General features: G+C 50.2%; 2 protein-coding genes across 3 annotated transcripts in view; one reads left to right on the top strand and one right to left on the bottom strand.

Annotated features, from left to right (window-relative positions):
* Positions 1 to 10072, bottom strand: part of MLXIPL (MLX interacting protein like) — a 33472-nt gene extending 23400 nt beyond the window's left edge. The window contains exons 1-2 of one of the 2 annotated variants that reach the window (XM_036309723.1): positions 9928 to 10072; positions 9672 to 9784 (exon numbers count right to left, since the gene is read on the bottom strand). In XM_036309723.1, coding sequence (XP_036165616.1) covers positions 9672 to 9784; positions 9928 to 9956 — 142 coding nt within the window. In that variant the 5' untranslated portion in view covers positions 9957 to 10072. The remainder of the gene's footprint in view (positions 1 to 9671; positions 9785 to 9927) is intronic. The other variant, XM_036309726.1, reaches the window with a different exon arrangement.
* A 10776-nt stretch (positions 10073 to 20848) lies between these two features.
* VPS37D (VPS37D subunit of ESCRT-I) lies at positions 20849 to 24752 on the top strand. The gene is made up of 4 exons (XM_036308326.1): positions 20849 to 21043; positions 22383 to 22554; positions 23035 to 23117; positions 23663 to 24752. The coding sequence occupies exons 1-4, from the start codon at positions 20906 to 20908 to the stop codon at positions 24023 to 24025; spliced, it is 756 nt and encodes a 251-aa protein (XP_036164219.1). The 5' UTR covers positions 20849 to 20905; the 3' UTR covers positions 24026 to 24752.
* Positions 24753 to 27360: the final 2608 nt, after the last annotated feature.

The raw sequence follows: 27360 nt of genomic DNA on the forward strand, positions 1-27360 counted from the left end.
TTCTCCCAGTGGTTCTCAACCTTCCTAATGCCGCGACCCTTTAATACAGTTCATCATGTTGTGGTGACCCCCAACCATAAAATTATTTTCGTTGCTACTTCATAACTGTAATTTTGCTACTGTTATGAATCCTAATGTAAATATCTGATATGCAGGATGTATTTTCATTGTTGGCGATCCACAGGTTGAGAACCACTGATAGACCCTTTACCTCTCACGTGCAAATGAATATTTGTGGAATGAATGAGTTTATATCATATCTATCTAGTAAGTTGCTCTATCTATACACACACACACACACACACACACACACACACACACAGATAACATTTATTAAGTGTATATTATGTGCCTGTCCCTGTACAAGGTATTTCACTTTTGCAAAAGTTAAGAAATACTCAGAACTTTAAAAATCCATAGAGATAAGTAGTACACTAGCAGTCGCTGGGGGTTGGGAGTAGTTGGGTGTGAAGAAATGGTAGTGACTGCTAATGGGTGTGAGGTTTCTTTTATGGTGATGAAGTTGTTGTGGGATTAGATAGTGGTGATGGTTGTACAACTTTGGGGATATACTAAGAGCAACTGGAAAGGAATTAATTTTATATGTGTATTATATCTCAGTAAAAAATAGCACTTTATTTTATTTTTAAATATATTTTTATTGATTTCAGAGAGGAAGGGAGAGGAAGAGAGATAGAAACATCAATGATGAGAGAGAATCATGGATCGGCTGCCTCCTGCATTCTCCACACTGGGGATCGAACCCACAACCCAGGCATATGCCCTGATCAGGAATCGAACCGTGACCTCCTGGTTCATAGGTCGACGCCCAACCACAGAGCCACGCCGGCCGGGCAAAAATAGCACTTTCATACACAATTTCATTTGTTGGTAATCTTCTCAACTGTGTATGTATGTATGTGGGTATTAGTATTTTTATCACCATTTTACAGAAGGAAAAACTGAGGCTCTGAGAGGTGAAGTGATACAATAGGTTGTTGTAGAATTAACTATAAGTAGCTAATACTATGGAACCTAACCTAATTGGTCTATGCCGTCTTCATAACAGTCCCATGATTTTCAACCCGTTTTGTAGACAAGGAAACTGGCTTTGCTGAAAGTTTCAAGGTTAGACGAGAATTGAGATTCAACCACAGGCAACCTGATGCCAACCTGCCCCACAAGCACCTGCCTTCTTACATGAACGGGATTAGCGATCATCTGTGGGGATAGGAGCATGCGCCACCCCGTGCACCACCCCCGCTGCCACTGTAACTCGGCATGGGCACTTTGGAAAAGTGTCTGTCAGTGTCCGCTAGAGCTGAATGTCTACACGCCTTCCGACCCAGCAATTCCACGGAAATGTGTGTGTACGGGCACCACAGGACAGGTGCAAGACCATTCAGAGCAGCATTATTCTTATTAGTCAATATTGGAAACAACCCAAACGTCTATTAACAAGCGAGTGGATAAATCCATTGCAGTGAAATCACACTACAGAATATTAATACAGCAGTGAGAGTGAACGCTCTACAACCAACTGCAGCCACATGGATGAATCTCACTGACAACGTGTTGAGCAAAAGAAGCCTGAGATGGGAGCGTATGTGCTGTATGATTTCATTTATAGAAAGCTCCCAAACAGGCGAATCTATGGTGTTAGGAGTCAAGGTGTGTTCAGGCTGGGTGACTAGAAGGGATGAAGAAGGGGTGTCTGCTAACATTTTGTTTCTTTATCTGAATTCAGGTTACACGAGTGTGTTCCCTGGGAATACTTACGATGTGTGTACTTTTTAACATGCATGTTGGACAAATATCTTTTAAAAGAGAAACCAGTTTTCACAGGCACACACATCCACAACCAGGAAGCCTCACTAAAGCCTGCTTTGGTGGGGAGGAGGGGTCCTTGAGGGAGTTGAGAAGGTAGAGATGGGGCAGATGGATGAGAGTGAGAGAGGATTCTTCGCTGTATCGCTAACTGGCGACAAGTTGGGAAGTCATTTCCCCTGTCTGGGTCTCAGTTTCTGCCTTGGTGAAATGGGTGAACAGTCATGAAGGAAAAATGGATAAATATGACCACATTGAAGTGAGGAAGATGGATTGATATTAGTTTTCATATCACAGTAGTTGTTCTAACAAAAATATAGGTCTCCCCTGGCTGGTGTGGCTCAGTCGGTTGGAGTGTGGTCCGGTGCACCGAAGGTCTGGGGTTCAATTCCGGTCAGGGCACATGGCTAGGTTTCAGGTTCAGTCCCTGCTTGGGGCATAGACAGGAGACAACTGATCGATGTGTCTCTCCCACATCGATCTCTCTCTTTCTCCCTCTCTCCCTTCCTCCTTGTCTCTCTAAAAAAAGAAAGAAAGCCCTAACCGGTTTGGCTCAGTGGATAGAGCGTCGGCCTGTGGACTGAAAGGTCCCAGGTTCGATTCCCGTCAAGGGCATGTACCTTGGTTGCGGGCACATCCCCAGTAGGGGGTGTGCAGGAGGCAGCTGATCGATGTTTCTCTCTCATCAATGTTTCTAACTCTCTATCCCTCTCCCTTCCTCTCTGTAAAAAAATCAATAAAATATAAAAAAAAAAAGAAAGAAAGGAAGGAAGGAAAGAAAAGAAATGAAAAGGAAAAAAAAGAAAAGGAAAGGAAAGGAAAGAAAAGAAAAGAAAAGAAAAGAAAAAGTAGATCCAAACATATTAGGAATTTAAAAAAAACAAACCCACTTTCCTTTGTAAGAAGAACACTCAGTCCTGGTTTGTTACTCAGTGGTTAGAGCACCAGTCCAAGGACTTGAAGAGTCACGGATTCGATTCTTTTCAAGGGCACCTACCTCATATCTTGGTTGCAGGCTCGATCCCTGCCCAGTTGGGGTGCGTGCGGGAGGCAAACATTCCATGTGTCTCTCTCACATCAATGTTTCTCTCTCTCAGTCTCTCCCCGTCCCTTCCACTCTCTCTGAAAATCAATAGAAAAACTATCCTTGGGTGCTTGGGTGAGGATTAACAACAACAACAAAAGCACACTTCACATTTATAGACTGTCTTCTATATTTATGTTTAGTGATACTATAGAAGCAGCAGTCAGATAGTTTATACATTTTTAAATTATGAAAATACCAAATTAAAAAAAAAAAGTCCTGTGTAGACTATCTCTGGTCCCAGTTGAGAACCACTGATCATTGTGCTCTGAGATTGTGAGAGTGGAAAGGGCAGGAGAGGCAGAGGAAGAAGCACAACAGAGTGAAGCTCGCTTGAGTATCCAGCCATCTGTCTACCCATCATTCATCTCTCCATCTATCGGTACATTTACTCATTTTCCTATCTATCCATCCATTCTCTAATAGTCAATCTGTCCACCTATCTGTCCATTCATCTCCTGTCTATCCATTCATAATCTGTTAACCCATCCATCCATCTCTTCTTCCATCCATTCAGTCATCCATCATTTCCTACTGATGTGTCCATCTGTCCCTGCATCCTTCCATCTATTCATCTACCTAACCTTCCATTTTTTCATCCATCCCCCCAGCCACTCATCTGCCCATTCAGCACATGTATGAACTGCCTGCTGGTATCAGGTCCTCAGTTAAGCCGGAGATGGAGTGTAGGGGGATGGATGCTCAGGTACGTATAACATGATTCCTGTTTGCAAGCAACTCGGCAGAGGAGAGTGAGCCACCAGTGATTCACTCTCAGAGTGACTCACTCACCAAGTTTAGCCAACAAAGCCAGTCTCATGCCCTTGTCAGAAACAGTACCCAGGACTGTGGAAGTTTAGTGGGGGAGGACCGACATGCAGCCTGGGAGTATGCTTGGAGAGGGTATGCTTGAGGTGGACCTTAAAAGACAGAGCAGGCCCTAGCTGGTTTGAAGCAGTGGATAGAGTGTCGGTCTGTGGACTGAAGGGTCTCAGGTTCGATTCCAGCCAAGGGCACATGCCTGGGTTGTGGGCTTGATCCCCAGTAGGGGGTGTGCAGGAGGCAGCCAGTCAATGCTTCTCTCTTATCATTGATGTTTCTATCTCTCTTTCCCCCTCCCTTCCACTCTGAAATCAATGAAAATATATTTTAAAAAATAAATAGGAGCTATTATGAGTATTCTTAAAAAAAGAAAAAAGACAGAGCAGGAGTTAGATGTGCAGAGAGAGGAGAAGGTATTCTGGGAGGGGACTGCAGGGGCAAAGGCAGGGCTGGGGAACTGATGAGTGGCAAGTCATTCAACTGGCTGAGGTCAGAGTAGGGTGCCAACAGCCTATGTAGCTGCCTTGCTCCCTGGAAGCCACCCCCAGGCCCCACCCATAAGCCTGGCTCCAGGGCATTGAGGCATCTACACCAGTCCCACTCAAAGTGTGGCCCATAGATTACTGCCAGGTTATGGATTCTCTTAACCAGTTGGTGACAAGATAAATACATAAATTGAAAGTGTTTAGAAACATTTATATCAATTTAATAGAGTAATTTGATATCTGTTGAACATAATAATATAATAATAAAATATTCAGCTTTTAGTTTGCCTACTTTTTCAATTTAATTTTTCTAGTAATTCACTTTTTAAAAAAATATGTTTTCATTGATATTTTAGAAAGAGAGGAAGGGAGAGGGAAAGAGAGAGAAACATGGATCGGCTGCCTCCTTCAGGCCCCTCCTGGGGATAGAGCCCGAAACCTGAGGATGTGCCCTGACCAGGAATCAAACTGGGGACCTCCTGGTTCATGGGTCAACACTCAACCACTGAGCCACAATGGCAGGGCACATCATCCCATTTTATAGCATGACTGGCCCAGGTCCTCACACATGGTAGATGGCAGGGCTGACATTTGAACCCAGGACTGACACCATATCAGGCAGCCTCCCATGAGCTCCTGCCTAGGCTAGGCTGAGCTGGGGGTGGGATGGGAAGGCCCCGGAGAGGAATAAAGAAGCAACTGGAGAAAGAACAGCAAACAGGGTGGGAGCTAGTGTCCAGGGCTTGTTTTAGAGTGTCTGTGGGAGCTAAGGGCACTGAGGGAGGACAGAAAGACTTCCTGAGGAGAGAGGCCTGAAGGTCATCCTGGGCTGCCCCAGATGTTCCTAGAAGAACCAGGCCAGGCTAGGCCACGGATCTCTGTTTGGGAACAAGTGATGGGGTTAGATCCAGACCCAGCCCACTTAGGTTCCTCTCCATCTTCATCCCTTCTCTCCTCCTCCTCCCTCTATCAGCTAGCTGGTGAGTTTCCTAAGGCCAAGGCCTTGGTCCATCCATCTGTGCTCCTAAAGCCCACCCAAAGTTTAGCCAACAAAACCACCAGTCTCCTACCCTTGTCAGGAACCACAGCACTTTCTGACTCTCCCCTCTGTCCCTCAGGGAGACAAATGAACCAGGATTATGATCACTCCATGTCATTGACAAAGGAACAGGCTCATAGAAGTTGAGTCACTTGAGGTCACAGGGCAAGTAATCTAAGGCTCTAAATCCTGACCCTGTACTTTTTGACTAGTATAGTTAAACTAGAGTCCTGGTGCATGGAATCATGCACCGGTGGGGTCCCTTGGCCTGGCCTGAGGGGATCAGGCTGAAACTGGCTCTCTGACACCCCCCGGTCCTGGATTGCGAAAGGGTGCAGGCCAGGCAGAGTGACCCCATGGTGCATGATCAGGACTGGGGAGGGACTGCGGGAGGGCTCCAGGGCGTGTCTGGCCCATCTTGCCCAGACCTGATGGGCCGGACCCCAGCAGCAAGCTAACCTACCAGTTGGAGCGTCTGCCCCCTGGTGGTCAGTGCGCATCATAGTGACTGGTCGAATGGTCAAATGGTCAGACACTTGGCATATTAGGCTTTTATTATATAGGACTAGAGGCCCGGTGCACAAAAATTTGTGCACTCAGGGGGGTCCCTCAGCCCAGCCTGTGCCCCCTCGCAGTCTGGGACCCCTTGGGGGATATCCACCTGTTGGCTTAGTCCCACTTCCCACAGGGAGCCGGCCTAAACCGTTAGTCAGACATCTTAGTGCTGCCGCTGCCCTGGCCAGACATGAGCCAGCTTCTGGCTGAGTGGCACTCCCCTTATGCAAGCACACTGACCACCAGGGGGCAGCTCCTGTGTGGAGCATCTGCCGCTTGGTGGCCAGTGAGCGTTACAGCGACCGGTTGTTCCCAGTCATTCCGCCATTAGGGTCAATTTGCATATTATCCATTTATTATAAAGGATAGTAAGAGGAAATGAAAGCCCTTCCCATAAGGCCCTGAGGTACAGCCCACAGTGGGGTGGGAGTGTGGTGGTTGGTGGCATGACTGGCAGGGTTATCCGTCCAGAAAAATCCCCTTCTCCAGCACTTTGGCTGCTTCTTTAACACCCCATCCCAGCCCTGGATGGTTTGGCTCAGTGGTTGGAGTGTTGGTTGGCAGACCCAAGAAGAGTCATGGGTTTGATTCCTGGACAAGGGCACGGTACCTCGGTTGCAGATTCGATCCCCAGCCCTGGTCAGGGATGTGTGTGGGAGGTAGCCAATCAATGTGTCTCTCTCCCATCAATGTTTCTCTCTCTCTTTCTCTCCCTCTCTCTCTGTCTCTCTCTCCTCCTCCTCCCTCCCTCCCTCCTTTTCATTCTCTCTAAAAATAAATAGAAAAAATATCCTGGGGTGAGGATTTAAAAAAAAACTACAAAAACATCTCAGGGCCTGACCAGGTAGCTTGGCTGGTTAGAACATTGTCCTGATGCACCAAGGTTGAGGATTCGATCCCTGGTCAGGGCACACATTAGGAATCAACCAACGAGTGCATGAATGAGTGGAACAAAAGAAATCTCTCTCTCTCCCTCTCTCTCTCTCTCTCTCTCTCTCTCTCTCTCTCTCTCTCAAATCAATAAATTAAAAAATAATATTTAAAAAATTCCATCCCAGGTCAGGAAGAGGCAGGAATGACAACAGTCCTTACACCTATTCTGTTAGTAGACAAGGAATATGGGCTTATATTTTTGGAGGACCATTTGGCAAAATCTATTACTCCAAACATGTTGGGACTCTTTGACCCAAGTTCAATTGCAGAAATTTGTCCTATAAAAATATTTCCATATGTGTGCAAAGATGTGCAAGGATGTTCCTTGCAGCACTGTTTATAATACTGAGGAAAAGGAGAGTGGTTGAATAAATTTTGATAAATCCCCACAGTGGAATATTGTGTAGCTGTTAACAACCTCATCTGTAAAATGGGGATAATAATAGTATTTACCTCTTACAGTTTTTGTGAGAATTAAGTGAATTAATACCTGCAAAGTGCTTAGTACTGCTCGCTATCATTATCATATAGGTGTAGAACTAGGGAAAGGTGGTTAAGATGCAATGCTGATTGCCCGGCCAGCATGGCTCAGTGGTTGAGCATCAACCTATGAACCAGGAGGTCACAGTTCAATTCCCAGTCAGGGCACATGCCTAGGTTGCGGGCTTGATCCCCAGTGTGGGGTGTGCAGGAGGCAGCAGATCAATGATTCTCTCTCATCATTGATGTTTCTCTCACTCTCTCTCCCATTCTCTCTGAAATAAATAAAAAATATATTTTTAAAAAAGGATGCAATGCTGATTAAAAAGTAAGTTACAATATATGAAGTGTGATCCCATTTGAGTAAAAACAAATAATAGTAAACATTCAATATAAAAAGAGAAGACAAGTCTGGACATAGAGGCACCAAACTATGACATTGATGGTCTTTTGTGGGGTGGGTAACAGAAACAGTCATTTTGCAAATTTCTATAAATTTTAAAGTTGCCTAATACCAGTGTATTGTTTTTGAAATCAGAAAAAAAAAACCCTCCGGAAAAAGTAAAGAAAATAGGAGAAGATAGTGGAGTAGATGATGGCATGGGAACCCCCTCTTCTCTGTCTGAGGCGCCAAAGTCCGAGATCAGAGCTGTCTAAGCAACAGGAAAGGCTCCCTGCTTGGCTAGCCTGACACTGGGGAAGGCGAGGGTGCAGCGTCCCACCCCAGCACGCCTGGCATTCACTCTCATCCTGTGAAGATGGGCGGCGGGGAGGCTTCTCTTTATGGCCCAAGGAAGGCCCCAGGGGCTGGTTCATCAGAGTCCCATGGGTCAGCCAAGCCAGCCAGCCTCTCTGGCCCTCAGCTCCGCTCCCTGTAACAGGCAGAACAGCCCAGCCTCTTAGTATTTTGTGAACAGCCAGGGGAGGAGAATGAGCTATCCGTATCACACAGGGCAGCCGGTGGGGGTCAATCTGGAGTTAGTGTTTCACCAAGAAGAGCTGTCATGACAAGAGTCTGTCAGTCTGCAAGCATGTCCAGGGCCACTGTTTACCAGTATTTGCCAAACCATTCTCCAATTCTCCAACACAAGCTGGGTGTCCTCCACCTCAATTCAGTTCTGACTATCTACCTGGAGTTGGTGTCAGATCCCACAAGTTAATGGCTCAGTCCCACAACACTGCCCCCACACCAATCACAAGTTCAAGTTGTCATTTGTACTTCTGACCAACGGGCTATATAAATCAGGGATCCCACAACCTCTTCCTCAGGTTTGGTAATTGGCTAGAAAGACTCAAGAACTCAGGCAAGCACCTTACTTATGTTTGTCAGTTTAACATAAAGGACACAACTCAGAACAGCTGAAGGGAAATAATGCAGAGGGCAAGGTATGGGGGGACGGGGATGCATGGGGCCTTCATGCCCTCCCCAGGTCACCCTCTCCGCACCCCAATGTGCTCAGCAGGGCCCTATTCTGAGCCTTGCCCTGGATCTGGGGCCTGGGCAGGAGACAGGGCAGGCCAGGTGCTGAGAATAAGAGGAGAACTTGGGCAAGAGGGAAGCCTGGGCTAGACTCAGGCCCCACCTACGACCTGACTAAGCTGACCCTGTGACATCATCCCCCTTGTAAAGAAGCAGAGGGCCCTTGCTTGGAGTGGGCCGCCCTCTCTTCCAGGGCATCTTGGTGTCCCATTTATAAAGAAAGAGATATTTTTATTGATTTCAGAGAGGAAAGGAGAGGGAGAGAGAGAGAGAAACATCAATGATGAGAGAGAATCATCCATTGGCTGCCTCCTACATGGCCCTACTAGGGATGGAGCCCACAACCCAGGCATGTGCCCTGACTGGGAATTGAACTGTGACTTCCTGGTTCATGGGTCAAGGCTCAACCACTGGACCACACCGGCCAGGCGTGGTGTCCCATTTTATTCCATCCCTATCTCCACACTAGTGGCCCAGGAACAAGCCTCCCCATGTCACAGCGGGAGAGTCAGGCCCAGAGAGAGGAAATAATGTGTCCAAAGTCACACAGTCATACACAGACAAGAACCCTAATCTGCTCAAACCAGCCCAGGCCTGACCATGGCCTCCTCGACCACCAGGGGAGCCTCAGGAAACACAGGTGGGGGCAGGGTGCCTCGGAGCTGGAAGGAAGTCCTGGCCTTCCCGGCCAGACCAGTGGAAGTGCCCTTCCCACTTCTCCAGCCCCTACCTGCTGGCTAGAAACCTGGTGGTTGTGAATCCACTTGGCTTCCCTGCCCCACTGTGACATCTGACTTCTCCATGTCCAGTCAGGGGGAGCTCTTGGCCCTGCCCCTGATCCACGGGCCTACCTGGAACCAGCTTCTCTCCTGGTTCTTCTCTACACCCGTAGGGCCCTCCCTTCTGAGCTTCTTAGACCATGATTCAACCCCAGCCCGGCCAGTGGGATCCGGAGGCAGCAGGAACCTGTGTGCACTTCACCCTCTGCTCCTAGAAGGGCAGGCGAGATGAACTCTTGAATTCTTGATCCTGAGCCCTCTCTGGGGTAGAGATTGCCTCTGTCCACCTGGCAGCTGAGCCTGAGTAAAGGGGCAGGTCCACAGGAGTATTAATTCCTTCCTCCAGAGCCATAGAACCGCCCGTCCTCACTTGAAAGGTGGGAGGCTCTGACTCCCCTCGGGCTAGGCACCTGCGCCCACCTGATACCCTCCATGTCTCTCACCTGGATTCCGAGCAATCTGCAAGTAGCATGGGTCCCCACCAGCACCGCGCAGTCCCCTGGGTTCCGTGAGATGCTGGGATGGCAGCTGCTCTCAGACATCTTCTCTGCACCGGCGGCAGAGGGCTCTGTATGCTGTGCTGCACTGGCCCTGCTTTTAGCAGTGGGTGTGGATGTGGGCACTGCCCGCCCCACCTGCCTGATGCCTGCTCGGCGTGTCCTTTGCTCCCTAGATCTGGTGCTTCCTTCTCTCCTTAGCACGTGGGTGGCAGCTGCTCATGCTGCTGGCAGCCTGTGGAGCAGTCATGGCCCAGACCATGGGCCTAGATGCCTGCCAATCCCTGCCTGGGACTTGCTCTGCCTGCTCACCTTTTGCCCCTTCTCTCCCCTGCTCCCAAACTGTGGGCTGGGTTTGAGAAGGGAGGAGCCACAGGTGTGGGGCCAGGCTCAAGTGGGCAGAGCCAGAGCCAGTGACAGCCTACTGAGCCCCAGCCTATCTTCAAGCTTCATTCTAGTCCCCAGATCCCTCTCCCCTGAGCTGCTAGCCAGCTCACTGAGCCCCATCCATCCCCCGAGCACCAGCTCCACGATCCCTTCTGAGCCCTCTCCGGCCTCCAAGTCTCTGCCCCATTTCCCATTCCCCGAGCAGTCTCCTCCTTCTCACGCCCCTGCCCCTGACGAGCCCCCTCTCCCCTCCCTGAGCTCCCATAGTCTCCTGGAACCCCTCTTTCTGACCTCCTTTCTCTACCCTGAGTCCCTCTCTCCTCCTAAGCCCCCTCCCTATCCTTGAACCCCCACCCTCACCCTGCATTCTACATAAGGTTGCCAGATTTCGCAAACAAAAATCCAGAATTTTCAGTTAAATTTGAATTTTGAAAAACAACAAATATTTTTTTAAGTATAATGAAACCTCATGTAATATTTGGGGCATACTTATACTAAAGGATCACTCACAGCGTCATCTAAGTTACTGAGCACCCTGCATTTATCCTATCCATGTGGACAACAGGGGCGGCGGGGAGGTTTGGACAAGATGTTCTCTCTCCGGGGCCTCTCTTAGCTGCAGCTGCGGCCTGTGGGAAACCTCGAGCTGACCTGGAAGTGGTCTGGGTCCCTCGAAGGGTTTGCATCCCTTGTTGAATAAGGGGAGAGCAAGGTGAAGATGGGGAGCTGGAAGGCTTCCTCAGGAGGAAGGTCTCATGGTTACGTTGATGCTGAGAAAGAAGGGTTAGATGGCCCCTGGTAGAAGGCTCCCCCTTCCTCAAGGGAAGTTGGGGAGGCATGGGGATTCCTTCCTTTAAGGAAGTCCCTTGAAGATTCATTGAAAGTATCTGCCCCTTCACATGAAGATTCTCTAGAGCAGCGGTTCTCAACCTGTGGGTCGCGACCCCTTTGGCAGTCGAACGACCCTTTCACGGGGGTCGCCTAAGATCATCCTGCATATCAGATATTTACATGACGATTCATAACAGTAGCAACATTACAGTTATGAAGTAGCAACGAAAATAATTTTATGGTTGGGTCACAACATGAGGAACTGTATTTAAAGGGCCAGAAGGTTGAGAACCACTGCTCTAGAGTAAGGGGCGGGGTCTCCTATTAACTTAAATCACTATCCCTTCTAGCTAACATCTGCCAGGCATTGGCTCCTTGCCAGGGCCCCACCTACACCTCCTGTACTTTATTTACTATATGTGGGTTAATTCCTCAAATCCCTCTGATGACCAGATGGGATGGGTATTTTCTCCCATTTTACAGATGAGGAAACAGAGACACAGAGAGGTTGGGTACTGTTTCTGAGGTTTATACAGGTGGTAGGTGGCAGAGCTGGAATTTGAGCCCCGGTGTCCTGGCCCTGCACCTGCTGTGCTCGTGGCTGGGACTGGAGAGATGACATAAACGCTGTCCCTGCTCTCAGGGGGCCTCTAGTCTAACAGCAGGAGACAGGTGAGCCTTTAATGACTCTAATACAGGTCGGGCTGGGATCAGCGCTGCGAGAGAGCATGCCAGGAAGGAGGGCCGATTCTGTCGGTGGAGGAGCAGGTGTGTGCGAGCCCAAGCAGGATGGGTCAGTTCTTTAAGAGCTTCAGGACAGGCATTGGGAGGAAGGGCTTTCTAGGTAGAGGAACATCTTGGGCAAGAGCAGGGGAGGCGTGGAAATGCAGCAGGAAGTTGGTTAATAGTCAGGAGTCCGGCTTGCCTGGAGGGAAGATGTCTATAGGTTGAGCATCAGATCAGGGAAAAGAAAAAGGGGAGAGAGTCAGGTCAGAGCAAAGGAGTCAAACAAAGAAAGGTAGATTCCATCCAGGGGAGAACAGGGAGCCACGGAAGAGTGTCGGGCCAAGGCAGGACCGGCTGAGTGTGCCGGGGCTGCAGCCGGGAAGAAGCGCTGCAGGGAGAACCTGGGTCCACACGGGGTGGGTGCCTCAGCCCGGGAGTGGCCGGGCTACCGCGAGACCCACTGGGGAGGTGGATGCAGGACTGGGGCGTGAAGGGACAGATTGCTGCTGTGATTTCTGCATGTGCTTCTCCAAAGGGCTTGGGTCTCATTCCACTCGGATCCAGCCCCGGAACAGGACCTGAAACAAGATAACGTGCTTGTAAATGTCAGCAGAATTGCATGGAGAGGATTTGGAGGCAGATGGAAGGTTTGGGGGTGAGAAAGGCGAAGGATTCAGGAGGCTTTCCTGGTTTGAGCCTCAGCACCTGGAAGGATATTGATGCCCTAAACCAAATAAAGGGCTAGAGGGGAGACGGAATGTGGGCAGCGGGGGGAGATACTGCACTGAGGGGCACCCACTGGGTGACACCCAGCAGACTTTGGTCCTCAGATTGGCAGGTAAGGTCTGAGCCTGTGACAAGGCAAATGGCAGAGCTGTGAGGCAGCTGATAGCGTTAGGCTGCTTGTTTCTTCAGCCTGGATCAATGCCCCCTGTGTGCCTAGTCCTGTGCGGGTGTGAACATGACTATAATGTGGTAGGAGGCTGTCCCTGCAGCAGAAAGACTCGATGGGTAAAGTCAGAGCCTTCACTTTCTATGAGGTTCAAAAACAGCTACAACTAATATATTGTTTAGATGCACATGTCTACATGATAAAGCTATTTTAACAAAGGAATTAGACAGCTGGTAGAATGGCTAAAATGAAAAAAGATTGATCATATAAAATGTTGGTAAAGATGTGGAGCAATTGCAACTGACACAGTCCAGTGGGGACGTTAAAACAGTTTGGGAAACCGTGGTAGTTTTTTAAGAATGTTAAACATGCAACTGTTGCCCTAGCCAGTTTGTCTCAGTGGATAGAGTATTGGCCTGTGGACTGAAAGGTCCTGGGTTCAATTCCAGTCAAAGGGCACATGCCCAGGTTGCAGGCTCGATCCCCAGTAGGGGGTACACAGGAGACAGCCAATCAATGATTCTCTCTCATCATTGATGTTTCTATCTCTCTCTCCCTCTCCCTTCCTCTCTGAAATCAATAAAAATATACTTAAAAAAAAAAACAACAAAAAAAAAACCCCCACATGCAACTGTTGTCTGACCAAGCCATTTCACTCCTAGGTATTTAGTCAAGAGAAATGAAAGGGTATGTCTATGCAAAGACTTGTACACAAATGTTCCTAGCAGCTTTAGTTGTGAAAGCCTGAAACTGGAAACAACTAGGATGGCCATCAACAGGTGCATGGATAAACAAATGGTAGTATATTCATAAATGCAAATACTATAATGGAACACTATGCTGCAATGAAAAGGAATGACCTGCTGAGAAATGGATGACTATCAAAATAATTATTCTAAGTGAATAGTATACTAAAAAATAGTATATACTGTATGACTCCATTTATATAAAACTAGAGGCCAGGTGCACGAATTCATGTACCAGTGGGGTCCCTTGGCCTGGCCTGGGGGATCGGGCCAAAACTGGCTCTCTGACATCCCACTAGGGGTCCCGGATTGTAAGAGGGCACAGGCCAGGCCGAGGGACCCCACTGGTGCATGATTGGGGCCAGGGAGGGATGTGGGTGGTTGGCCGGCCGGGGAGGGACTGAGGGAAGGCTCCAGGGCGTGTCTGGCTAGTCTCGCTCAGTCCTGATTGGCTGGACCCCAGCAGCAAGCTAACCTACTGGTTGGAGTGTCTGCCCCCTGGTGGTCAGTGCATGTCATAGCAAGCGGCTGAGCGGCCTTAGTATATCATTAGCGTATTACGCTTTGATTGGTTGAATGGATGACTAGATGACTGGACACTCCGCATATTAGGCTTTTATTATATAGGATTCTAGAAAATGCAGTCTAACCTGTAGTGACAGAAAGCAGATCAGGGTTTATCTGGGGATGGAGTTAAGGGGTGTGGGGGAGACTGGAGGGAGGGATTACAAAAAAGTATAAAGAAATTTTGAGGGGTGGATGGATATGTTAATTGCCCTGATTTTGGTTATGGTTTTGGGGGCATATACCTATGCCCAAGCTTATTAAATTGCATACTTTAAATATGTACAGTTTATTGTGCATCATTTATACCTCAATAAAGCTATTCTTTAAAAGGCTCAACATTAGTCATTAGAGAAGTATAAATCAAAATTATGAGATTCGACTTCACACTTACTAGGGTAGCTATAATAAAAAAGATAGACAATAACTATTGGTGGTGAAAAAATTGGCATCCTCATACATTGTACAATGGTGTAGCTACTTTGGAAAATAGTTGGGCCTTTCCTCAAAAAAGGTTAAACACAGAGTTATCAAATATCCACTCTTGCTTGGCCAGTGTGGCTCAGTGGTTGAGCATCAACCTATGAGCCAGGAGGTCACAGTTCGATTCCCTGTCAGGGCACATGCCTGGGTTGCAGACTCGATCCTCAGTTGGGGGTGCGCAGGAGGCAGCCAATTAATGATTCTCTCTCATCATTGATGTTTCTATCTCTCTCTCCCTCTCTGAAATCAATAAAAATATAAAATAAAAACATTTTATAATCCACTCTTTGGTATATAACCAAGAGAAAAAACAACACATGTAATACAAAAGTTGTATATGAATGTTCATAGTGACATTATTATAATTGTTAAGAAACAATCCCAATGTTCATCAACCCATTAATGAGTAGACAAATTGTGGTCTACACATATGATGGAATATTATTCAGGAGGGAAATTCTGACACATGCTACAACATGGATGAAGCTAGAGGACATTATGCTAAGAGAAAGAAGCCAGTCGCAAAGGACAAATTACTGTAAGATTCCACTTACATGAGCTACCTAAAGTAGTCAAATTCATAGAGACAGAAAGTAGAATGGTGGGTGCCAGGGGCTTGGGGGAGGGGAGAAGGGGGAGTTATTATTTTAATGGGTGCAGAGTTTCAGTTTGGGAAGATGAAAGGACTTCTGGAGATGGATGATGGCGATGGTTGCACAGTGTAAATGTACTTGGTGTCACAGAGCTGCACACTTGCAAATTATTAAAATGGTAAATTTTATGTCATGTATATTTTATTGCAAGAAATAAAAAGGTATCTGTACTAATAAATGCTACAATATCAACAAATCTTGAAAACATTGTTAAATGATAGAAGCCAGTCAAAAAAGACCGCATATGATAAGATTCCATTGGTATCAAATGTCCAGAATAGGCAAATCAATAGAGATGGAAAGTGTGTTAGTGATTGCTTAGGGCTGAGGGTGTTGGTGCTGGTAGGGTTGGAGGAAATGGAAGTGACTGCTAATGAGTACAGAGTTTCTTTTTGGGATGATGGAAAATGTTCTAAAATTGATTGTGCCAATGGTTGCACAACCATGTGAATATACAAAAACACTGAATCGTCAAAAGGGGGTGGGAGTCAGGTCCTTGGAGAACAATTAATTTAAAAATATATTTTTATTGATTTCAGAGAGGAAGGGAGAAGGAGAGAGAGAGAAACATCAATGATGAGAAAGATTCATTGATCAGCTGCCTCCTGCATGCCCCCTACTGGGGATTGAGCCCACAACTCAGGCATGTGCCCTTGACCAGAATTGTACCCAGGACCTTTCAGTCCACAGGCCAACACTCTATCCAGAGCCAAACTGGCTAGAGCTGGAGAACAATGAATTTAAAGACTGAAGAAGGGAGGAGAACCACGGAGGCAAAGTGTCCCTTTGCACAGTCAACTCCTGGAATTTCCTGGAAGATGGTTGTTCCATTAGTTACAAACCAAGAGAGCATTTCCAGAAAGATAAGCCCATTGCAGCTGCTGTTTTTGGAGCACTGACTAGTCATCATGCTAGACGCTTATATAAAGTCACCTAATCCTTCAACTTCTCATTTTACATATGATATAATTAAGTGATTGGCGCTGGGTCACATAGGAAGTTCAGAGCTCAGAATGAGATCCAAGTCTATCTAACTCCAAAGCTAAGTTCTAAAATTAGACCCTAAAAATGTCTTAATTTTACATAAAAGTTTACACCAAAAGTGTAAAGATTAATACAGTGTATACCTGTGTACCCCCACTCAGCTTAAGAAATTGAATTCTCACCCTAGCCAGTTTGGCTTAGTGGATAGAGTATCAGCCTGTGGACTAAAAGGTCCCAGGCTCGATTCTGGTCCAGAGCATATGCCCGGGTTGCGGGCTTGATCCCCAGTGTGGGGCATGCAGGAGGCAGCCCATCAGTGATTCTCTCTCATCATTGATGTTTCTCTCTCTCCCTCTCCCTTCCTCTCTGAAGTCAATAAAAATATATTTTTTTTAAAAAAAGAAATTGTATTCTCTCTGAACACCATTGAAGTCCCCTCTGTCTCCTCTCTGATTCCATCCCTCTTCTGCCATACAACCGTGCTTCTGAATTTGGTATTTATTGTTCCCATACTTTACTTTGTATGTAACTCCAAGCAATGTGAAGTATAGTTTTACATGTTTCTAAACTTTATATCAACATCATATTATGCTGAACGTACTCTTCTGAGGCTGCCTTTTTACTCAGCTTGTTTGTGAGATTCAGCCAAATTGACATGTGTATCCATAGTCTACTCATTTCCATTGCTGAAGAGTACAAAGCCTTCCATTACATAAAGGTAGGCTAGCTCCTGCCACTATCCTGGGGTTGGACAGTTGGGTTGCTTCCAGTTCTTTGTTATGGCAAATCGAGCTGCTGTGAACATTCTGGTTCATGAATCCCAGTTCGAGAGAGTGAACATTCCTAGGAGTTTGTACTAGTTTCCTATGGCTGCTGTAACAAGTGACCACAACACTAGCGGGTTAAAACGACACACATTCATTATCTTACAACTCTGGGTGTCAGAGGTCCGAACAGGGTTCACTGGGCTGAAGGGAAGGTTTTGGCAAGGTCACCGTCCCTCTTTAGGGGAGAATCCATTTCCTTGAACTTTTTTGGCTTCTAGAAGCCACCTGCCTTCCTTGGCTTGTGGCTCCTCACTACATCTTCAACGCCAGCGACACAGTATCTCCAAAGTTCTCTGACTCTGACCCTCTGCTTCCAGTGTCACATCTTCTCTGATTCTGACTCTCCTGCCTTCCTCTTATAAGGACCCTTGTCATTACATAGGGTAGACAAGTTCCCCATCTCCAGATCCTTGACTTAATCACAGCTGCAAATTCATGTCTGCCATGGGAGATAACACAGCCACGGGCTCTGGGTTTAGGCTGTGGACAGCTGTGGGACCATTGTCCCAGCTACCACCGAGGGAACGACCAGGCGATGTGATGTGAGCATCTTCGCATTACTGCTCTCCACAGTGAATCGGGTCTCGCTCCTGCTGGTGGTGCAGAAGCACTCCTGTCACTCCCACTTTCACCAGCACTTGCTATTACCTGACTTTTTCATTTTTGTCAACCTGGTGGCTGTGAAATGTCTGGGCTCTACTGCTATGGGGTCAAGAAAGAGACAGTGCTCAGTGCTGTGGAATGTGGAAAAGAGGAGTCCTGGCAGTAAGAACGTGGTCGACGACCTCGGCTGGAGCAGTTCCCTCCAGAGTGGTGAGAGGGAGTAAAGTCAGACCAAGTTAAGAAACAAGGCGGCCCCTGTGAGGCTGGGATGGCCCCTGTGAGGCTGGGATGGCCCCTGTGAGGCTGGGATGGCCCCTGTGAGGAGGGGATGGCCCCTGGGAAGCTGAGATGGCCCCTGTGAGACTGAGACGGCCCCTGGGAAGCTGAGATGGCCCCTGTGAGACTGAGACGGCCCCTGGGAAGCTGAGATGGCCCCTGTGAGACTGAGACGGCCCCTGGGAAGCTGAGAAAAATACCACATGAACTCTCTCATTTATGGATAATAAGGACCATTATAGACTGATGAACAAAAATGGATACAGAGGCAGAGCAGCATTGAGCAGACTGTCAAACTACAGTGGGAAGCCTGGGGAGGGTTCGGGGGACGGGGTAGGAGATCAACCGAAGGACTTGTATGCATGCATATGAGAATAACCAATGGACACAAGACACTGGGGGGGTGGGGGAGGCCGGGGGAATGTCAAGGGGGGGCAGGAAAGGAGACATGTGTAATACTCTTTGTAATACTTTAAGAAATAATAAAAAAAAATACATAAAAAAAGAAAGAAACAAGGAGGGCCAGGAAAGGGACACGGGAAGTGCAGCGTGTAGAGGGCATGTCTTAACTTGGGCTGCCACTGTGAAACACCACAGACTTGCGGGGCTTAAACAGCAGATGTGAACTTCTTACAATTCTGGAGGCTGGGAAGTCCAAGACCAAGGTGCCAGCAGATTCCGTTTCTGGTGGGAGCCTGCTTCCTGGCTTGCAGACAGCCACGCTCTCGCCGTGTCCTCACGTGGAGAGAGAGAAAGAAGTCTGCTCTCTTTCTCTTCTTATAAGGACACTGATGCCACCATGGGGGGCCCAATCTCATGACCTTATCTAAATCTAATAACTTCCCGAAGGCCCCACTTTCAAATAGCATATTGAGGGGTTAGGCCTTCCACATATGAATTTTGGGGGACACAAACATTCAGCCCATAACAGGATGCTTTCAAAATATTGGAGGATGAATGAAAGGGAGGTTATCGGTCTAAAGTAGAGAGAAAGAAAGACATAACTGATGGAATGGGGCAAGGCATCTTGGAGGAGGCAGGTAAAGGCGAGGCCTACAGGAAGGGCACCTGGATTGGCTTTGGAAGGAGGTGGCGGCTTTTTCTGGAGGTGGGAGGGTCGGGAGGACACTGAGGCATATGCAGAGAAATCCAAAGAGGCGAGGCAGAAAATGGCAGAGGCTTCTACTGTGATGGGCAGCAGGAGTGGGTTTAGGGGTCTGAGGAGTGTGGGGAAGGTTTACAGAGAACATGGTTGTGGGGCATTCAACAGGGTGCCTGCTGGGCTGAACAAAGGGGGGTTGGTGAGAAAGAGGGGACAAGCTGAGGTCTTACCAGCACTCTTAGGGTGAAGAAGTTCAGAGTGAAAGGGGCCAAAGGAGGGCCATGTAGGATTGTCTAGAAGACCCCTGGATGCTTGGTGGAAATGGTGGGTCCTGAGGTGGCAGAGCAGAACCAGGGGGATCACAGCCAGGGAACTGGGATGTGTGGAGGGACTTTTGATAATGCCCAGGACCATGGTGGAAGGAAAGCAGGGACTGTGGGAGCCCAGAGGAGAGGGGCACATAACCCAGCCTGAGTAAGTGGAGGGCTTCCAGGAGGTGGTGATGTTTCAGCTGAGTCTTAAAAGGGAAAACCAAATTTCAGTTATCATAAAAATTTGGAAGAAGTATTGGCTTTATAGTCTACTAATAAACCTGTCCTATCCCACTCATCAGTTTTGTCTCTCTTGGATAGCTGCCATTGTGCTCTGGATGGATTGGAAGAGTCTGAATGGATTGGTATAAGTCTTTCAGCCCTTATACCTTGGCTTATGGACTTCTCTTTAGTTTAATTATTTTCTCCTTTAACTTCAGAACTCCTATTCATCCTTCAAAACCCAGAGCAAATGTCACCTCCTCTGGAGAGCCTTTCTGATTGCCCTGGTCCTACCTCTGTGCTTTCTTAGCAGTGTGATAAAGTGGAACAAGCTCACTCATTACTGTTTGATTTTAGACAAGTGGCTTAGGCTCTGAGTGTCTGTTTCCTGGCAATGGGACTAGCCAAGTCTAGCTGAGAAGCTAAGGCAAACGACAATCCTCTGGCATCACACGGGAATCACTTAGGAAGCCATTGGGTGGTGAAACGACATTCTGACTTGTCCTAGAGTAAGCTGTGTGAGAATGTGACTCTGTCAGTCTAAATCCATGAGCTCTGCAGAGGGTCTAGCCCAGTGACCGGGAATCATGTGCTCTGTGGGTCCTGAACAGAGGGAAGAATTGAGATTGCCTATCATTTACCTGTAATGTGACTTTGGAAGGTGACATCATCTCTGTGAATCTGTTTCCTCATCTGTAAAATGACAACGTATTAGGGATTCATTTACTACAGGTACAGCACTCAACACTCGCTAGCTCTAATCCTCACTTTGTGCATCATCAACCCATTTTACAGAAGAGAAAACTGAGGCTTGGGGAGGTGATCGATTTGTTCAAGTTAGCCGCAGAGCAGGAGCTCCTGGCGCCCAGCCAAACTCAGAAAATTGTTGTGCGAACCCAGAGGGGAAATGTGAAATAGTCCCGCAAATTGTAAACGCCTGGGGTGGGAGAGTCCGTGCCTGGGGGGCGTGGTGAATGATGGATGGCCAAGAGGAGGGGTGCGGAGAGAAGCCGCCTCAGCTATCCGGATGGCGGCGGGAGGATGGTTTTGCGGGCCGATCTGCGGGTGCGGGAGGCCCAGAGGGGCGCTGCATTGCCCGGTGGGCTGGGGTGCGGCTCGCCCCCTTTCCGCCCCACCCCCAGCCCCAACATCGCGGCCCCTTTAAGAGCGGGCAGGGCGCCCTCTGGCGGCGGAGCGGCGCGCGCGCGGCCGGAGCCGGAGCCGGATCCTGGAGCCGGAGCGGAGCGGAGCGGAGCCGGGGCGGAGCGGGCCGAACGGGCCGAGCCAGCAGCCGAGCTGGGGGCGCGGGCGGGCGGCATGTACCGGGCCCGGGCGGCGCGGGCGGGGCCGGAGCCCGGCAGCCCGGGGCGCTTTGGGATCCTCAGCACCGGGCAGCTCCGGGACCTGCTTCAGGATGAACCCAAGCTGGACCGGATCGTGCGGCTCAGCAGGAAGGTAGCGCGGGGGTCGCGGGTGGGGGGCGCGGGAATGGGCCGCGGCCTGCCGGACCTGCCGAGCAACCAAAGGGCCGCACGGGCCGGGCCGCGGGGCCGCCGGTGGGCGCGGGAGCCTGGCACGTACGAGTGGGCTCCACGGAGCCGCCCCCGGGGGAGGGGGCGCCCAGAGCCGGCCTGGGGCGGGTGGGGCGCCAGAGACCCGGGGAGGCGCCTATGCACCCCCGGGATGGCCGCGAGGCGTGTCCTACAGCGGATGCTCCAGGGAGGTGTGTTCTGGGGGGCAGGGGTGGTTGTGTTGTGGGGGGCCCTGGCTCGCACACCCACGTTCTGTAGGGCCAGAAAGGGGAGGCGCCTTCCATGGGGAGAACTAGGGGCCTGTTTAACACCTGGGAGGACCGACGAGGGAGCGCCCGCATCTGGAGGGTGCAGGAGGCGGCTTTGTGTCTTCCTTTGGGTAGGGGTGCTGAGAGCTGAGGTGCCTATTCCATAGGCCACCATAAGAGAAAGTTGTATATTTCCCAGGCGATAGGCCGGGGCTGGTTGGCTGTGGGGGGCAGAAAGGGAAAGTGTGTGTCGGAGGGAGGCAGGCAGGAGGGGCATATGCATCCTATAGGGGACAGATGGAGGGTAGTGTGTTCTCCAGGGGCCGGGAGGGGAGGTGGGCACTCCTAGGAACAAGGAAACAGCATTCTCCAGGCCAGGGAAGAAAGGGGCTCTGCTTGCTGTACGAGAAGGAGAGCTGGGAGGTGCTAGAGGACCTGGGAGGGAAAGGGGGTGTGTATTCCTTGGGGGGTGGGGATTCCACTGGAGGGCAGAAGGACAGGTGAGAGGGGAGGAGAGGGTGGCTTGAGGGGGTACTATGCAGGGACGGGGTGAAGGCCACTCTGGACAGCCAGAGCCGGGGTGGGAGTGTTTTCCGCACAAACACCTGAGGAGGAGGCAGACAAAGGCCTGGAATGAGAGGGAAGCTGCCCATGCATGGAAAATGGGACAGAGGAGGGCGGGGGACTCCTCGGGGACCTGAGCCGACATATTAATTGAAAAATTAAAAATTAACTAACATTTGTAGAGGCCTTCATAGTTTTCCTCTCTTCAGTCTCACCACAGCCCTGTAAGGTAGCGGTTTTTCGCTTACTTTGTAGAGGAGGAAACTGAGGCCCAGAGAGGAAGCCCAAGGCAAAGCTCCTTCTGGGCCTCTTGCAGTCTCTCCACCTGTTGGCTCCCCATCCTGGGATTGGGGTGCTTTCAGCGTGACCCCGGGCACTGCTGCTCAGGGTGGCAGGAGGTGGAAGTGGCAGACTCCCTGAGTGCACCTCTTGGCTCTTCTCTGGTGGCAGTTCCAGGGCCTGCAGCTGGAGCGCGAGGCGTGCCTGGCCTCCAACTACGCACTAGCCAAGGAGAACCTAGCGTTGCGGCCCCGCCTCGAGATGGGTCGGGCAGCCCTGGCCATCAAGTACCAGGAACTTCGAGAGGTGGCCGAGAGCTGTGCGGACAAGCTGCAGCGACTGGGTGAGGGGACAGTTGGGAGAACTGCCTGGGAGGGTGGCAGTTGGCTCTCTGGTTGGCTGGCCTTGGGAAGTGCTAGGCTCTGAAAGGTGGGACTTGGGCAGACCTATTCCCCAGGCAAGTTTGAGGGGTGCTACTCCTGGAAAACTGAGTTGGGGAAGTGAACAGTTGGTGAGCAGAGCTGGGTTGTAGAGGCCAGATGGGGCCCTTGGCAGTGGGAGGAAAGGGGGCCCGATGTCCAAGGGCCTGGGGTACTCTAGGAGACCAAGCCCTTGCTCCCTCTCTGCACTAAGACTGGGGGCAGAGCCTTGGGGGAAGGTGCACAAACTGACCCCAAGGGCATTGTACAGATGAGGAAATGGAGACACAGTCACACACAGGGTTAGGGAGAGTCAGGATTGGGCCCTGGGATATGGCCTGTCTGTCCTGGGGGACAGGCCCTAAGGGCAGGGGCTATTCACTCTGTCCCTCTGTGGCCCTCAGAGGAGAGCATGCATCGCTGGAGCCCCCACTGTGCCCTGGGCTGGCTGCAGGCTGAGCTGGAAGAGGCTGAGCAGGAAGCTGAGGTGAGGGGAGGGGAGGGGGGCCTGGGGACAGGAGAGAGACCCATCCTATCACCCCCTCACTTCATTCTGACATTGCAGGCTTGAGAGCCCCTTCCCCAGGAAGCCTGTCCTAAGTGCCAGGCCCCCAGGAGAGCCCCCTGTGAATGTCTCGGGGCAGAGTAGGCTGGGTCTACAGAGGAGCTGGCACTGACTTCTCAGCGCCGGGTTGGGAATATAGGGCTCAGTGGTTAATGGAGGCGGGAAGGAGGGGGCCTGGCCCTAGCTTTGATGGGCAACACCTAAGTCTACCTCAGTGGGTCCCCATCTCCGATAATGCCTCACATCTGACCCAGCAGGTCTGGTGATAGTAAGGAAATAGAGGCTTGAGAGTAGAGGACATTTGTCTGCAGTCACTCAGCAAGTCGGAGGCACACCCAGGCTGGGACTCAGGTGGCTCTGTCCCCCAGCTGTGGTCACCATTAGAAGGGATTCGGGGGGGAGGGACAGAGGGCCAGTCCACAGTCTTGGTCATGCTCCTCCCAAACTGTGCCTTCCTCCCGTCCCAGGAGCACATGGAGCAGCTGCTGCTGGGGGAGCAGAGCCTGGAGGCTTTCTTGCCCGCTTTCCAGCGAGGCCGTGCCCTGGCCCACCTGAGGCGGACCCAGGCTGAGAAGCTGCAGGAGCTGCTGCGGCGCCGGGAGCGGTCTGCCCAGCCAGCACCCACTGCTGCTGTGGATCCCCCCAAACCTTTCCCCGCTGCAGCTGTCCTGCCCACCGGGGCTGGCCGGGGGCCACCAGCAGTGCCCCGAAACCTGCCCCCCTTGGACTCCCGCCCAGTGCCCCCACTGAAGGGCTCCCCCGGGTGCCCCCTTGGCCCAGCACCTCTGCTGAGCCCTCGGCCCTCGCAGCCAGAGCCCCCTCACCGGTAGGATCCAGGGTATGGCTCCCCAATGGGGGGCCCAGACAAAGTTGATGCGTGGCTCCTCCTCCTCCCCCACTGCCTGGGTGGGGGGAGGGGCAGGCCCCTCCCCTTGGCCTCAGGCAGGCCCTGGCCCTGGAGGCTAAGCTGGGGAGGAGGGTCACCTGGAAGATGCCCAGAGAGGGCTGGGGTGGGTGGGCAGGGTGTTATGCCTCTGGCATTGAGGAAACTGCCTTTTTTTTGTCCCTGGCTGAGACCTCCCAGGTGATGGGCAAGACCCAGTGAAAGAACTTGACTCATGGCAACCTAGGAAGGTGCCCGCTCTCCCCAGGCCCTGCCTTGGGGGCCTGTCACATCCTGCCACTTCACTGGGCTGGCACAATCAATGCCAAGGCTGATAGAAGTGTTTTCCATCATGTACTGAGCCTACCTTTCCCCCAGTCCTGGGGCCCACCACCTAGGAGCCAGGTGGTCAGGTCCCAGCTGCAGGGTCCAGGAAACCATGGCCCTGGGGCCCCACTCATGCTCCAGACACTGGGGCAATGGGGCAAGGTAGGCCAGGGGCTTCTGACCTGCACAGGTGAGAGTGGGCCATCCCCAGGAAAGACCATTCTGTATTTTTCTGTCCCGTCTCCTTAGAATGGAACCTTTTTGAGGGCAGGTCCTTGTCTTTGTATGTTCTGTCCCCAGCCCCGCTTCCCAGGGGCCGTCAATAAATGTGATGATGAGGATGACGATGCTGCGACTCCTCTCTGCTCCCTCCACCAGCCACTCTGCTGTTGCAGCCGCTCCATCTCAGCTCCTGCGCTTCCTATTCTTGAGATGCCTTTCCTTCCTCTCTGCCCGTCCAAAGCCCGCCTGTCCTTCAGGTCCAGCACTGCTCCTGCCTCTTCCATGAAGCCTTCTCTGGTTATCAGTCTGTGGGAGACTTTCCTAACCCTTAACTTCCCGGCACTTCTGGCCAGAAGCACACTCTACTTCTTCACTGGTCTCCAATTGCCTCACCTGTACGCAATTTCTTTTCCTGGGTCATCTGTAAGCCCAATCAAGATGGTACCTGCTTCTTCTCTGGCCTGCCAAATGGTCACCGCCAGAGTGCTGGAGGGGCTATCTAGTGCTGAAGGTATCTGTCTTCAGCTAGGGTGAACACTGGGTGGCCCGCTTGGCTGAGTGTGGGACAAGATGGGAAAGCAGCCCTAGCCAGTTTGGCTCAGTGGATAGAGTGTTGGCCTGCGGACGGAAGGGTACCAGCTTGATTCCGGTCAAGAGCACATGTCTCAGTTACAGGCTCCTCCCTGGCCCAGGCCCTGGTCAGGGCATGTGCAGGAGGCAACCAATTGATGTGTTTCTCTCACATCGATATTTCTCTCTTCCACTCTCGCTACAATCAATGGAAAAATATCCTCAGGTGAGGATTAAAAAATAAATAAAATAAAGAAGATGGGAAAGCAGAAACATGCCCCGAATCCGCTTAGGTCAAGTCTGATGAATGAAGTTTGGCAGGGAGGCACGGATGGCCTTACAAATAAGAGGGGACAGTCAGTGCTGTAGCAGCAAATGTGAATTTGGTCCATGTTCATGGGAATAAACCATCTACAAAGAGGGGAGTGTTGGGTTGGCTCAACTTTTCACTGAAATCTTATACTCTTAAGAGAGATTTCCAGAACAGCACATTTGCAGTAATAACGATAAGAAAGAACTGAGACTAAGTCCCATGTGAAACAACTTAGGGATCCATGTAGGGCCAGAGGTCAGAGCCTAGACCAGTGGTCGGCAAACCGCGCCTCTCTTCGCAAGCCACATGCGGCTCTTTGGCCCCTTGAGTGTGGCTCTTCCTAAGCCTTAGGAGTACCCTAATTAAGTTAATAACAATGTACCTACCTATATAGTTTAAGTTTAAAAAATTTGGCTCTCAAAAGAAATTTCAATCGTACTGTTGATATTTGGCTCTGATGACTAATGAGTTTGCCGACCACTGGCCTAGACCAATGGGCGGAAACCACAAGGAGCCAGATTTTGGCTCATTATGAGGCTTTTAAGTCAGGGCTGCTACTGGAGGTAGGTGGTCCCCTTCTCTCAAGTTTTGTGACTGCTTAATCTTTAGAGATGAAGGCAATAGTTGGGAGGGACGGGCCCACTGAGCTTTTCAGAGCCTTTCACGCCATCAGATTTATCACATAGAGGCACGGTCAAAGGAAGCATGACTAGTGCCCACATGAGACCCTTCGTCCATAAGGCCTTGGTTCTACTCTTCTTACTGTTAGCACTTGAGCTGCTGGAGGCCGAGGGACACCAAAACATCTCTGCCTGCGAGGACAACAGACAGAGCAGCTCTGGACAACCTCCTAAATGCTAAGCACAGCTTGGGGCAGGCTGGGTCCTTCTTGCCCTCGTCTCTCATTCTGGATTCAAGCTTACAGGCAGTTTGTAACTAAAAGGAGAAAGGGGGCTAAGGTGGGCATGTCTGAGCCTTCCTCCACTATCATGAATTGAGGAGCAGCCTCAAAAAAGCAGGGTTCAGCCTCCCCTCCCCAGGGCAAGTAAGAAGAGAAAGGAACGACGCAAGCAGTGGAGGGACAGAAGGGGAGAGAGAAGTGTTTCCATGGGACTGTACGGGGTCCTTCAAAGGCCTCACCTACATCAGAGAGCTCAGACTGCTTTACAGGGCGTGGGGACTGAGGTCCCTCAGCGTTCAGCCCCAGCCTGAAAAAGACCAAGGCAGATGGGTACAGATATCGCCAGAGTGGAGTGGGCCGGGTTTGGGGCCATGGGAAAGGGTTAGAATTGGAGGGTTAATAAGTTGCATTAACTTCCTTGCTGGAAAATACATGGAATGTTCTGGAAGGTTGCAGGCAGGGCTCTCTTTCTAATTGAAACCCTCTGGAACTTTGTTCCCAGATTCTGGGGCTCCAGCGAATATTCCTGGCTATAATCCTCTGTGAGAGAGAGAACAAACTTAAGGGTCTACATCAAGGAGCCCAGGAGTAAGGAACCACCTATTATCGACCAACAGAGCTTTTACAAACCAAAAGCAAACAGTTGTCCAAATAACAAAACTCCCATCCCTTTTTGATAAAAAGAGTTCCTACCTCTCAAGAAAGTCTGTTATGTGCACCTCCTTGTTTAGGTATCACTAGCTCCTGCATATTTCCTTAAGCTTCTCCCCTTGTTTTCCAAATACAAAACATAACATTAAATGTGTTTTTGTTTTGTTTTGTTGCCAATCAAGGCTTACTGACGTATGCAGGCCTGAACCAGAGTGGGCTCAACTCTTTACCATTGAATCATGTGGTCACTGCAAAACCACAACTAGGAACTTGCCCCTCACCTCCAAGGTTAGAGAAC

Source organism: Myotis myotis, unplaced genomic scaffold (genome assembly GCF_014108235.1).
Source record: "Myotis myotis isolate mMyoMyo1 unplaced genomic scaffold, mMyoMyo1.p scaffold_m19_p_5, whole genome shotgun sequence".
Classification (NCBI taxonomy): Eukaryota; Metazoa; Chordata; class Mammalia; order Chiroptera; family Vespertilionidae; genus Myotis; species Myotis myotis.

Bases quoted from the DNA above. Each gene is read 5' to 3' on its own strand.
- VPS37D (XM_036308326.1), top strand. From the start codon at position 20,906: ATGTACCGGGCCCGGGCGGCGCGGGCGGGGCCGGAGCCCGGCAGCCCG. The intron at 22,555-23,034 runs GTGAGGGGACAG...TGTGGCCCTCAG, and splicing joins GGACAAGCTGCAGCGACTGG to AGGAGAGCATGCATCGCTGG. The intron at 23,118-23,662 runs GTGAGGGGAGGG...CTCCCGTCCCAG, and splicing joins AGGCTGAGCAGGAAGCTGAG to GAGCACATGGAGCAGCTGCT.